Source organism: Drosophila subpulchrella, chromosome 2R (genome assembly GCF_014743375.2).
Source record: "Drosophila subpulchrella strain 33 F10 #4 breed RU33 chromosome 2R, RU_Dsub_v1.1 Primary Assembly, whole genome shotgun sequence".
Taxonomy (NCBI): domain Eukaryota; kingdom Metazoa; phylum Arthropoda; class Insecta; order Diptera; family Drosophilidae; genus Drosophila; species Drosophila subpulchrella.
The window spans coordinates 12,690,530-12,704,591 of NC_050611.1; the positions used below are offsets into that span (position 1 = coordinate 12,690,530).

General features: G+C 43.3%; 1 protein-coding gene across 6 annotated transcripts in view; it reads left to right on the forward strand.

The window, feature by feature from the left end:
- The window catches only part of LOC119549367 (AF4/FMR2 family member lilli), a 70,098-nt gene that overhangs the window by 52,579 nt on the left and 3,457 nt on the right, over positions 1-14,062 (forward strand). For 4 of the 6 annotated variants that reach the window (XM_037857394.1, XM_037857396.1, XM_037857397.1 and 1 more), the window contains 8 exons: positions 6,390-6,515; positions 6,588-6,919; positions 6,993-7,161; positions 7,463-7,657; positions 8,233-8,299; positions 9,779-10,216; positions 11,099-11,723; positions 11,786-13,693. In XM_037857394.1, the coding sequence (XP_037713322.1) occupies positions 6,390-6,515; positions 6,588-6,919; positions 6,993-7,161; positions 7,463-7,657; positions 8,233-8,299; positions 9,779-10,216; positions 11,099-11,723; positions 11,786-13,693 (3,860 nt within the window). The remainder of the gene's footprint in view (positions 1-6,389; positions 6,516-6,587; positions 6,920-6,992; positions 7,162-7,462; positions 7,658-8,232; positions 8,300-9,778; positions 10,217-11,098; positions 11,724-11,785; positions 13,694-14,062) is intronic. The other 2 variants (XM_037857398.1, XM_037857399.1) reach the window with 1 other exon arrangement.

The window sequence follows — 14,062 nt, forward strand, 5'->3', positions numbered from 1 at the left end:
ATGACAAGACAAACATCTCGGACGGACACCTAAAAAAGGAGGCAACCAGCAGGAGCAGCAGCTCACAGCTTTTGCCCACGAAAATCTATCCAAACGAAACTAGTTTCGAAGCAGAGTTTCCCCCAACTCCGGTTCCCCCTGGTATCCCTGACTACTTATATGATAACCGAACTGGGGAACAGGAAGATGCAGAGCAAACCTAAGGGTTCCAGGCAGGGCGGCCAGCAAATGGGCTGGTTCGGGATGAGTCGGCTTGTAAACTTTCTGTTGCTGAATGGCTTTGACTTTGACTTTGAGGCGGCTCGAATGGCTGCAGGCGGAAGACACGTCATTGACCCCATGGCGGGAAAAGGAGCAGCAATCCGATATGGGTACAGAGAGAAAATGGTTCTTAAGTATCAATAAACGAAGCAGCAACAAAATATTACAAATTATACCATATTTTAACCTTCTTCTTTAGTTTCTTTAACTTTAAATTCATGGAGCTAACTTATTACATTTTTTCCTTGTGCATAAGGCTAATGCAATGATTCAGATATGAACAAACCAGGTATTGAGTTCACAAACAATCGTGATAAATTGAACTGCGCCTCAAAATGCAATCAACTTGAAATTAATTACCGCAATCCGTTGTCAATGCACGCATAAATTAATAAGCTCCGAATTAACCAAGTGTCACCTAAGAGGAAAGCAGGGGGGGGGGGGGGTTAAGGTGGGGAGGAAGCTGATCTGTAAGGGCAAACAAACCGAACTCGAAACCATCCCAAGTTCAGCGCCGCAAAATTACCAAACACTCGAACTCGGGCGATAGGAATGCGAATGTCGAACAGAAACCGCGGCTGAAAACCAGTTTTCAGAACGCATCTTCTACTCAGAACACTGAGCAAAAAGGGAAACGAGTTTAAATATTAAAACAAAATAGAATTATTACATTCGTACAAACACAAAACCTTTGTAAACTCTTAAAAATCGATAATTTTGAATGTATGGCCAATGCTTTGATGTAAAAATCTTTAAAAAAAAAGATCACGAATCTACTCAAAGATCTAGCTTTCTGGAAAATATAGAAATAATTTTTTCCAGTGTGCTATTCAAGTTTGCGATGGTCGGACGGCATTGTTCGAGGCTCCAAACTGCGATTCAAAGTGGCTCTGCGGTTAACCACAGGCATCCCATCTTCCGCTGCCTTCTGCTCCCTTTCGGCAAACGAGCTAAATTTATAAGATGATGTGACCAAGTCCAGGTCCAAGTCCAGGTCCAGACCCAGAACACAGAACAGAGAACCCAGAGCCCAGAACCCAGAACCCATAACCCAGGTCTCCTTGTTTCTGTGTGTGCGAGCTGGCAGATTACATAAATTGATGTTGAAGCCTCTTGGGCTGCAACTTGAGAAGACCAGACATCAGCGGAATCGGAGAATCTTCCACAACAAAGAACACAGAACGAGCCGAAGATGCAAGCACAATGGCCAAAAGAAGAGGGAAATTTGAATTTAGCATTAGGTCGAAACAATTGGGGATTAATTCTTATAGCAGCTAATGAGCAGGAAGTTTGCAAATGATTCACAAAGTCTGACGCAGCTAATGTGCTCTAGAAAACCTATATTTGTCCAGCAAATGGATTGTTTGTTCAATATTGGCGCATGTGGGTAAATATTTGCTTAAAAAAGTGAAACAGAGCCAAGGTGGCATTACGGAAAACTAGAACTTACTACTGGAATTGTGGGGAAAATAACCAAAAAGCTGATTTGAAAGAGTAAATATTGATTTAGTAATTTCAAACCATTAAATGCGACCAACACTTTGGGAATGAAAGTATTTGCTAGAAATTGCTCAAGTTTGTCCCATGGTGCAGCATCTTTTTTCAGGCTGTTCCCTTTTTCTGCTGTTTCCGTTATCACTTTGCTGCTTTGTCAACTCATTTGGCTCAGATCTTTGGTTATTCGATACCTTTTGAGTGGGAGTTGCAGGCACCAGTGGCTGCCAAACTGTGCATTTGCTTGGCCAAAAGGCCAATTCCCAAACTCAACCGACAACAAATGCTTAATAATAAAAGGCATAAAAAATTTGCTGACACTAATGAGACCATAACTGTATAAAGCCCGACAAAGCCACAAAGTTTCCCGCAGAAGGGGCAAAAAATCCGAAAACCCAAACAAATCCAAGCCGTGACTTTAGTGGCAAACTAAAAACTTTAGACTGCAAAACTTCGAACTAGTTGCGACTTTAATTGCGGCAATAGAACAAGATTGTAGCTACACGGGAAAAATTGAGATATTTTGGGTTTTTAAATGTACTGCGCTTCAATATTTAAAGAATTTTTATTCAATTTAATATTAATAAAAATCTTTGATAGTTTTAAAGTACCTAAAAATACATACAGACATACCTCCGTTTTTTTAATGATCCCTTAAAGAAATGTTTTGGCAACTCACTAATATTTAAAAAAACTTTCTATTTGAATACATATTTCCGTATATTAACATTTTTTACATTAATACAATTTCCTTTAATTTATTAAAACAACCCCCGGATTAGCTTAACTACAAAATGATTTTTTATTATATTCGTTAAATCTATATTTGACTCTACTAAGAAAAGCTTTTGTATTTTAGATATTTATTGCGACTTTATATTTTCAATTTCCTTTACACGACCAAGATAGTAACTAGTTTGAATGCATTTCCAACATAAGATTAAATTTTAAAATAGAAAAAAAACATCGCACCGTGTAGAAAAACAACAGATGGTCGGCGACCCACTTCCACGCTTGGAGGCTGTCCAGTCCATCGGAGTGGCTATTTACTTTTTGCTGGCACTGTTTACGCTTACCTGCCGCTATTTCCCTCTCGTTTTGCTTTCAATCAACGAGAAGACAATTGCAACAAATGCAGCAACAAGTACGGCATCAGCAACTACTGTTTGACAATTTATCAATGATGTCTTTTGTTGCTGGTCGCATTGTTGTTGCCCGAGTCGCCTCGGGGGTCTTTCGAGTATTTCTTATTGGAACAGGAAGTCGCTTGTTTGCTGGCGGCAAGTGCACAGCGCACATTACCATTACCCATTGCATTGACATTTACTTGGGTTCTCGCATCTGAGCTTGACACTCAGCCGAGTGCTTGGTGCTCTAGTGGCTCTCCAACTGTGCGACTAAGTAGATTGGAAATTGCAGCTAAATGGAATTGAATTATTCCCGCGGTGCAGTGCCTCTCCAACTGTGTGTGTTGAGCTCTTCAAATTTCGAATCAAATATATTTTAGATTGGTGTGTATTTGCCTTGGAACTTTGATCTTACTGCCATTTGAATAATTTATTATTATTCAGAAGGGCTTTTAATAATTTTTAAAATATTATAGTTTATTAAAATTATTTCGGAAATGTAGTTCTTCGATTTCTTCTTATTTAATATTTTAAAAATCTCCCTAAACTATCAAATCTCGTATTATATACTCCCTTTCAACCTTTCTTTCCAAGGCAATCTTGTTTTCGTTCCAAGCGCATAATCTATTATGATCGGTGAAGAGCTGAGTTATATTTAATTGGCTTAGCCATAGAATTCTTCTCAGTCTTCCAACACGTAGTTCTCCTTATAAATTACTGCTAAGCAATTTCACTGGTCTCTAACTGCTTTACTTAAAATATTACGAGACTCGTAAACTGCACGAGCTGTCTCTCAAACTGTGCAATATTGTAAATTTCATGCAAATTGCTATTTGTTTCTATACCCTTCGGAGAGCCATTGGGCCTGCTGGTTATGTTACTTGCCTGCAGTTGCAATTCCTCCATGATTTATGGACATTGCCCCACCAACTTCCACCTGCCCCTCGCCGCGTTGCCACAAAAATACAACCGAATATGTCGAATACACATTCCGGCTGCTCCACTTTGTTGCAGCCGAACTGAATTTATGGCCACCGGCACAGCAGCCAACATAGTGGCACGGTAAAAACCCCAAAATGAGCAAAAACAGTTTGAAAAGTGCTTTAAAGCCAAAAAGTGTGCACAAGTTCTAAATTACTTTTCCAAACAGCATCCACTCCTCCCCTTTTCTCACCCCCTTTTGTAATACCCACCGAATGTCGACGCTATTTTTTATGAGCCGTCTTACGGATTGGAAAATCGAAATCAAAACTCATAAAAATGCAATTTGCGCAAACAACTTGACTTTGAGCAGACCCCACTGGTAGAAGGGCAACCCCCAAAACACAAAGTTGGAATCCCATCCTGCCCTTCTGATTTCGTATACCCTTGCAAAGTGTACTTTAATCATGGTCAAGAGAAAGCAATGAGTTTGGGTAGATATTTATGAAGCTCTAAATAAAGAAATTGATTGTATATTGTCTTGAACTGCATCAGGGTAATATAATGCAACATTAAAAATTATCCAGGTCCAAAGATTTTAGTTAAAACACTACCCAAAATATTAAAAACTAGATTGATTCTTGGAGATCCTATAGGATATGGTAATATTTAAATATCACTTTTTAATTAGAAAACAAATTTAATCGAAATATTATACGGTAATGATTAATAGTTTAAACTATATAAGCTAGCAAGAGCGATTATTATTATATATTATTTAAAAGGGTATTTCCGACTTCGGTGCCAAAGGTCATCATCCTCCTCCCTGTTTTTGTTGGGGTCTAGGCCAGCGACGTGTCTGCAATTTGCATGTGCATGACTGAGACTGTAACTGAGACCCAGGGTGCCCTGGGATGAGGGTTGGCGAAGAATCCGACGGAATGGGAGCGGTCCAAAGGGCAGAAGGTAGAGGGTGGCGCCATAAAATCCATTTGGCGCACAGCCTTAACGTGTTTTGTTGTTTTCAGACGGAGTTGGGGATGGGAAATATGAAGAGTGGGGGGAGTAACTGCTGCTTGGGGGCGTGTTAGTTTGTGTGGTTGAAATTTATGTGCCCAAGGGTGGGTGGCTTCATGAAGAAGGGCTGCTGCTGCTGCTACTGCCTGCATATGAAACCGGGGATCCAACTATATAAACAAAGTCTCGGAAACGTGACTGGAAAGAAAAAGTGCATGTAGCCGGAATAACATTCAGATATTGCCTGGCCGTATGCAAATAACCCCTAACTTGTTGGTATTTATATTTAAATTTTATTAAAAGTTGAAGATCCCATGTTCTGACTTTCAGTTAGCAAGAAAGTGATAAGCCTAAGCTGAAGTATATTGTTTGGAATTAATATACTAGGGTTTTCTATTAAATTAAACCATTTACCACTTAAATGTGAACTATAACTCTTTTGATGAAACTTCCACTTGTAAGACAATACATTATCATAGTTAATTGGAAGAAAAGCCCTATACCATGCCAAGTATACCATTTTCCCCACCCACTCCACCCATTTATCTCACATCTGGCTAACACCCAAGCCAGGGATCCAAGGCGAACTGTTCACTTTAATGGCAACATTTGGCACATTATGGGCCAACATGAAGGCACTGCCTTTAGAGGCACTTAAGGGCGTGGGGAATAAAGGCAAATAGAACAGGGAAAAGCGGTAACCAACACACTGACTCATGTGTGCACACACGCACTTTGCATAATTAATGCAGCGGCAATGTCAAACCCGTTATATGTACACTCGAGACATTTTCTGGGAGTCTGTTCTGTGCATCATCATAGACCAACTTTTCCGGGGTGGCATAAACAGGGGGGAATTTTTTTGTGTTTAATTAAAACAAGAAATTGCCACTTAAAGGCAGCGGTAAATTATGAATGCCAGAATGTCTGTTGGGCCCTGGATGTTGGTGGTCCTGTAGTTGGCGCTGCAGTCACGCGCTCATTAGCGAGGACATTGTAAAGGACACATACATACAGAAGTTTCCTGCATTTGTACACAGCAGCAAAAGAATATTTAAAATGCAAAAGAAAACCATTAATTAAGATTGAGAACGGACAAAATACAAGAGTAAGGGTTCTCATTTTGAGAATTCGTCTTAAATATTCGAGAAGAAACGTTCTTGAAATCAAGTTTTCACTCTCTCTTTCGCTATCAAGTTAGTTTTTCGATATGAAGCGTTCTTGAAATACAGGTTAAGTTGTTTCGATTTTTTTTTTCAAGACTTTAAGATCGAATCAGTATCTTAATAATATATTTTTTTTTATCTAACTAAAGGAATTTTGTTTGGGGGCTGTTAGGGCATATTATGTTCTTCTTAGTCGAAGAAACATTTAAGATTTTTAGATTGTTTCAGTTGCTTCTCCCAGTGTTTGTATATGTACACAAGCACAAGGAGGAAGTTCAGCAATTGCTAGGCCGGAAGTCTTTTGTAGGACTCGCACGACTTGAGCACGTCAATGGAGCACCTGATTCGCAAGCGTACACACGTACTTAAATGTTTCCCACCCACTTGTTTTTTTCTTTTCCAGGAACTGAAGGAGAGCTTCAACTATGGCCTGTTTGCCCCACCTGCTAATGGCAAGGCGGGAAAATTCCTGGACGAAGAACGCCGCCTGGGCGATTATCCCTTCAACGGACCCGTGGGATACTTGGAGGTGAGTTTTTGGTGCTAGTAATTCGTACACGTGCTCCCCTATAATTTATTACATTTTTTTCTGAAACTACAGCTCAAGTATAAGAGGCGGGTGTACAAAATGCTGACTCTGGATGAACGCCAGTTGAAGGCCCTTCACACACGGGCCAATCTGCGGCGTTTTCTGGACTGCATCAATGGTGGGCATGTGGAGAAGATAGCCAAGATGTGCGCCAAGGGCCTAGATCCCAATTTCCACTGCTCGGAAAGCGGAGACACTCCGCTGACAGTGGCCACCGGAGCCAAGAAGCCGAATAAGCTGCTCATCGCTCTGGTCAACGGTGGAGCCTTGTTGGATTACAGGACCAAGGATGGAACCACTGCCCTGCATCGGGCTGTGGAGCACGATTCCCTGGAGGCGGTCAGGTGAGAGGATCAGTTATCAGCTATCAGTTATAAAGAGATAAAGATCCTAATGATGTGTTTTTTAACCAACCAGCACTCTCCTCGAACTGGGCGCATCGCCAAACTACCGGGATGGGCGTGGCATCACCCCTCTGTACATCTCCATTACCAGGAAGTGCGAGGCCAAGATCACAGAGAGCCTGCTGCACGACCATGCCACGCTGGGTATCCAGGACAGCCAGGGCTGGAACGAGGTCCATCAGGTGAGTCGGTGGCGGTCCTTGAACTCCTGGCGATCCGTAACAGCAACTGCTTTGACCCCGAGCCAATCCCCGGTGAAATGGTGTTGGCCCAAACCGTTGAACGCCAATTAATGATTGATTTCTCTCTCTCTCTCTTCTTTCTTGAAATCTTCTTTTCTAACTCTATAAACAAATACCAAAACAAAAAAAAAAACAAAACAAATTTGCTTGCTAATACTTTGTAACCCGCGGGTTGGCATTTGCATCTCTGCTGCATCCTTTGGCTGTCTCCCGATCACCCGGTTGATCGATCGATCCGCAGGCCTGTCGGCACGGCCTGGTCCAGCACCTGGAACACCTGCTGTTCTACGGTGCTGACATGGACGGCCGCAATGCGTCCGGCAATAGTCCGCTGCATGTGTGCGCTGTTAACAACCAAGAGGCTTGTGCTAGAATGCTTCTCTTTCGCGGCGCCCAGCGCGGCGCCCAGAACTTTGCCAACCAAACTCCCTACCAGGTAAAGCCCAAACTCTGGACTCCAGAACCTACACAGAGAAAAATATTTTCAGATCGGTGTTTTTTACATTGAGAAATTATTCATACTATGGCTCAAAAAGTTGTTAAGGCTACAGAAGAATTTGCAGAAATTAATTGAATTAAATTAAAAGTTTAGAATATACTTTTAGCTTAACTTGACGTTAAGTGAGAACGAGAAAATGGTCCAAAGTAAAAAGTGTAAAATTTCGATACCTGTATTTTAAACATATTCATGAACAAATTCAAAACAAAATCCCCAAAGTGAAAATCAAATAATGATTAAACTCGTAAACTTTAAAATATATTAAGAGTTACTTCGGGTTAGTATTAAAAATAAATTCAAAATGGCAATATGTTTTCTCTGTGTAAACTCTGGACCCTAAAACTATTTGAAATTTTTGATAACTCGTAGTTTGTAGTCTTTAAGATGGTACTTTTGTGCTGCTGTAGTTATGCTTGTAGTTCAGTCTAGTATTTAAGTTAGTTTTGAGATTATTTAACATGTGGTTTGGTTTGTGGAATTACGGTTTTCTAACCCAATATTGTTTCCCATAGGTGGCTGTCATAGCCGGCAACCTGGAGCTAGCCGAAATCATTGAGAACTACAAATCCGAGGATATTGGTGAGTGTTAGTAAATTTCCATATCACCCATTTCATTCACCACCTGAAATACACTCGACTCGTACTCGCAACCGAACTAACTTCATACTCATCAAAAGTCAAACAAAAATCCTATTTAAAAGGAATGTGTTTCGGATATTTTGAAGCACCTTTCTTTTATTTTTTATTTTATTTAGTTTCTGATTTAATATTCTGTTGCTCTACTCAATCTATTTTATTAATATTGGTCTCATACAAAAATAGTTTCCTTTTCCACTTAGTTCAAATCAGTTTTCCCCATGAGCGTCTCACTTCACATCTACTTTTCTCTCTCTTTGAAAACACTTGCATATCATCTATCAATCATTCAACAATCAATCAATCAATCATTCAACTTGATCATTTAGGTCTCTTTCCCCATATCAATGTATAATACTCGTATATATATAAATATCTGTATTCCTTACAAATCTATTTAAAGTGCTACCTATACTTTACCCAAACACTTTTTCGTATTTTGCATTTGCTTGTTTGAGATTTTTGCTCCATAAATGTAATCGAATCAAATAGTTAATGTTAATGCCACTGTTGAAATATTTTGGCTGTTCTTGTTCCATGTTTTGTTCAATGTTATTTAGTGTTTTCTCATACGTACCATACATCACATTTCCTAGTCAGTTTGTTTGTTGGCAGGACATTAGTAGAGTGTCCTTCCATTTACGCTTTTTATCACAGTCGCTTATCCTTCGATAAATGAGCAGTAAGTAAGTGTAAGTAAAGTGTGCCAATCAATCCATGGAATAACCGCATACTCCGGCTTGGCTTAGGGTTTTAGATTAATCCTTTAGTTCCTTATTTTAAAGATTATTATATACAATAGATTGAGTAGAGAGCGTACTGAAAATTGGGCATTGGAAAAGGGAAAACTTATGGACATAATTGAAGTAACATTTTAACTATAAGAAGAATTGCCTTTTAAAATTATGATTATTTGTTGTTAAGTAAATAAATTGTATTCAAAATTTCGGAGACTTTAAACCATTAAGAGCATATTATTTCTAAACAAAAGATATCATTTTTAAAGGCCTGATTGCAAAAAATAATTATTTTGTTGTAAAGTAAAAATATTGTTCATTATAAAAAAAATTGTCCTTTAATAAAAAACGGTCTTTGAAATAATAACTATAAATGATATGTTCGTTTTTGACTAATAAAAATGTTATCAATTTATCTGAGTGTTGAAATCAATAAAGCAAAAAATTTAATAAAATATAAACACTTTTTTAAAACATTGGAAACAATAAGTAATTGTTTTGTAAATTCGGAAAAAAAAGTACAAATAATTTTAAAGAACCTCTCTTCAAAAACTGCTCCCATAAGACCCGATGACTTGACGATCGACTATTACAGGAAACATAAGACCCAACCACTCCTAACCTAATTACTCCTATCCCACCAACTCACACACATTTTAAGCGAATATCCTTGATCACCACACAGTTCCCTTCCGCGGACCACCGCGCTACAATCCGAAGCGCCGCTCGGGCATCGGGTGGTTGAGCGCCAACGGAGCCGCCGGCGCAGCTCTGCTGGCAGCGGCTGGCGGTGGTTTCGGTGGTGCACTGGTCGGCTCGAATGGCGCCGCCAACGGAAACAACGGGAACGGGGCTGGCGGCGTTGGCCTGATGCTCAGCCATCAGAACCACCAGCAGTTCCTCGCCGGCGGACACCATCAGCAGCAGCATTTGCACCACCATCAGAACCACCACCAGAATCACCACCAGCAGCTGCCCCACCTGCACACACTGCAGCTCCACGGCCCGCCATCGCCCTGCCCCTCGGAGCACATGCTGGGGGCCTACAGCTCCGCCAGCTCCAGCCTCTCCGAGGGCTCCTCCGGCCACCGATCCCACGAGGACGACATCAGCATTGTGACAGGTGAGGAATGGCTTTGATTTTCGGTTTGATTTCGACCTCATTTGCATTTACTAAGCTTAAGTTTGTCGTAAGTTTGAGAGGGGTTCTGAAAGGTTATCGTACGTAAGGGGTTCTGAAAGGTTAGGTCTTAAGTTCCTGTAAAAAGTGTTGATAGATATTATTCATATATCTTCTTCAAACGGATAAGTATTTTTCTAACTTTATGCATATTTTGAATTCTATCAAATTTATGGCATGCGTTTAAGTAGATTTTGACTAAATAAACTGAAAATGCATGAGTTTTCTCATTATTATATCTTAAATCATCGTAAGCATAAACTATGCTCACATTACAGTGTTAATTATTATTATTATTTTAAGACCTTATTAAAGAGTCCTTTTTGAAACAGCCAATTATGATGTTATCAATAATTATAGATCATTATAAATATTCGCGGCTTATTTATCTATTCATTAAAAACACTTCGATTATATTGTAATCAAATGATCTCTTTTAAAAATATCTATTGCTTAATGTGCCTTCTTTCACATTAAGCTCTCAATGTAATATACAATTTTGTTAATATTATAGAAAGAATAAATTCTGTGATTCACATTCATTCACGTTTAAATATTTCCCGAACAATCACCTATACTTCAACGTACCGTTTTCATTACTGGAAGTTCCTATGACACCCAGTTCCAGCTCATCCCTTCGTTTCTTTCCATTTTCAACCGTGTCCAATACTCGTTTAAAGCATCCGCTTTGGCTCCACTTGACCGGAGGCTTCTTATGTGTGTCCCAACATTTGCATGCCCGTCGTTTGTCCTCCGCCTTATATACATAAACAAAAGACCTGGAAAAACAAACCCACTCATCCTTTTGTACCTCCCCCAAAACAGACAAATCCCTGGGCGACACCAGCGACATTATCAGCGACTCGTCGGGCGTGGGAACCAACTCGGACTCGGCAGCCTGTTCCATTGGGCATCCCAGCACCACCGTGGTGTGCATGGAACCATATGTGGGCAACACCGTGGGTCACATTCGCCTCCAGCCGGGCGATGTGATCGAAGTGGTGGGCAGCACGGACTGCGGTCTGCTCGAGGGCTATGTGCGCGGCACCAATCAGTCCGGCTTCTTTCCGGCCGACTGCGTCCAGGAGGTGAGTCTGCGCCAGAAGCACATCACCAACGTGATGACCGCCAGCACGGGCATGGCTCCCCAGCAACAGCAGCATGCCCAGCAGCAGCAGCAACATCTGCAGCAGATCCCAGCCTCCGCCGCTGCCTCCTATCAGGGATCGCCACAGCTGAGCCTGGGTGGACATTCCGGTAGCTCCAGCACATTGCTCCAGCAACCCCACCAGTCGCCCTCGCTATCGGTGGCCAGCAATGGATCCTGCCAGCAGCCGGGAGAGAGCAATAATGGAGGAGGAGGAGCACCCGGCAATGGCATGAACAACCGGAACAACAACCACTCGGTGGGTCAGTACAGCAGTGCCACCGCACCGCGCATCAAAAAGAGGTAGGAAATATAATCCATTACTAGCTAGGGATTGCAAGCTAATTCTCTCTAATCTCCAACAGCGCCTACAACGCCCCACGTTCGGTGGTTCTCCATCGGGCCAAGCGCGGATTCGGCTTCATCCTGCGCGGCGCCAAGGCCAGTTCCCAGCTAATGCAGCTGCGTCCCTCGGAACGCTTTCCGGCTCTGCAATACCTGGACGATGTGGATCCGGGTGGAGTGGCGGACATGGCAGGACTCCGTCCGGGAGACTTCCTGCTGACGATCAACGGCGAGGATGTGAGCTCCGCATCGCACGAGCAGGTGGTTGAGATGATCCGCTCGGCGGGAGCTCTGGTCAACTTGACGGTGGTCTCGCCACAGTTTCCCCACCAGATGCAGGCCAGTGTTCAGTATCTGCCCAGTGGAGCACGAGCTGGTAGCCAGCATCTGAACAGTGGACCAAGTACTCCTCAATCCTCGCATCGTCAGTGCGCCACGTTGCCCAGAAAGATGACGGGTCCGGGTGGTGGAGTTGGTGGTGGTTCCTCCTCGGGTGGCAGTGTACGCATGGCACCGATGCCACCACGCAGAGATCCCAAAACCACTTTGAGTGTGGGCAGAGCCAGGGCCAAGTCCATGGTGGCCGGTTTGGAAAACGGAGGCGAGAAGGAGGAGGAATTGCCGCACACCAAATCAAATTCGGTGGAATCGATTGCCACACCCACACCCGTTGGCAACCAAACGGGTCCGGGAACCCCGGTTCAGCTGCGCACCGCCAGCATCAAGGCGCGACCCACTTCTAGTAGGATCACAGCAGCCGAGCTAGAGGAGCTCTTCCAGCGGCAGCAGGGCGATGGCAGTGCGGCGAATGCCAGCCGATATGCCACCATGATGACCAGCTCCCGTTTCCAATCGGGCACGGACAGCGGTGCAGCCACTCCGCCCGCCTCCAATGGCTCACCCATGCGAAGTGGTCCCCTGGTCTACGGCAGTGTGGCGGAAATGAAGCGCAAGACGGCGAGGAGCAAGCATGGCAGTGGTACCCTGCGCGGCAAACCCGTGGCCACGCCCACAGTGGGAGCAGGTGGTGCCGGAGGCGGTCGTGACCTAAAGCGGTTCCATTCCACACCAGATTTGCATGGTCCACAGCTGCATGGCTCTGCCTCATCCATTTGGCAGGCGGCTGGCAAGGGTCACCACTCGCAGGACGATGTGGCCACGCTCCATGCCTCGCTCCAGCGCTTGAACTCCAACCAGGGAGAGCTGAAACAAGGAGGAGGTGCGGTACTTCCACCGCCCAATCATCCACCGCCGCCTCCTCCAGTCGGCCAGGTGGTCAAGGTGGAGACACGCAGCAGCGTCTCGGAGTACGAGAGCACCATCTCCTTGCAGCAGAAGCTGAAGAAGCGGACGGAGAACGATGCTGTGACCAGTGCTGCCATCGATGGCGTCCAGAGCAGCTTCAATCCGTCGGCGAATGCCAAGATCTATGCCTCGCCGCAGGAGCTACGCAACGTGATGGCCTGGAAGTTGCGCCAGGCGCAGGAGAAGCCATCGCAGGAGACATCCGCTGGCTCCCAGCAACCAGTCAGTCAGTATGCTGCTCCCACGCAGATGCGTCCACCACCACAACAACAACAGCAGCAGCAGCAGCAACAACCACAGCAGCAGCCATCCACAGTGCTGGCCTCCCACTATGCCGCCCCTCAAGTCCAAGTGCAAGTGCAACAGGTGCAGCAGCAGCCAGCACCTCAATCCCCGCCTGCACCACCGCCGCCTCAGGCAGCACCTGTACCGGCTCAAAATGGCAATGACAATGTAAGTGCAACTGGAGGCGGAACAGCTCCTCCGATTCCCGAGCCGGACTACAGCTGCAGCGAATCAGATGGCGAGGATGAGAACTCCATTCTGGTGGCACGCAACACGAAGCTCAACGAGAAGATTGCACTGTTCGATGTTCCAGAGACAAGTGGAAATAGTCAGGCTAGGTAAGACTATGAACTATAGAACCCAACATGAATCAACAATGTGTGAGACATATTTAATTGAAACATTTCCAGTAAATGTACTGTAAAGTAGAAACATGTGTATATTTTATTGTTTCAAGTGTAACTATTTTATTGGTCAAATTAAATAGTGAAACTACAATAAATTGTAAAGCTACTATGAATGGTCTACAAAATGTTAAACTACTGTAAAAAAATAACATGTTTGTGTTTGGTTGTTGTTAAAGTAATAAATATATTTTTCAAATTAACAGTTTAGTTCGGATAGCTCACACAGCAGTGATCAAAACATATTGTTGATTCATGCTGAGTTCTGTTACAAAATTAATGTACGTTCACTTCTAATATCTT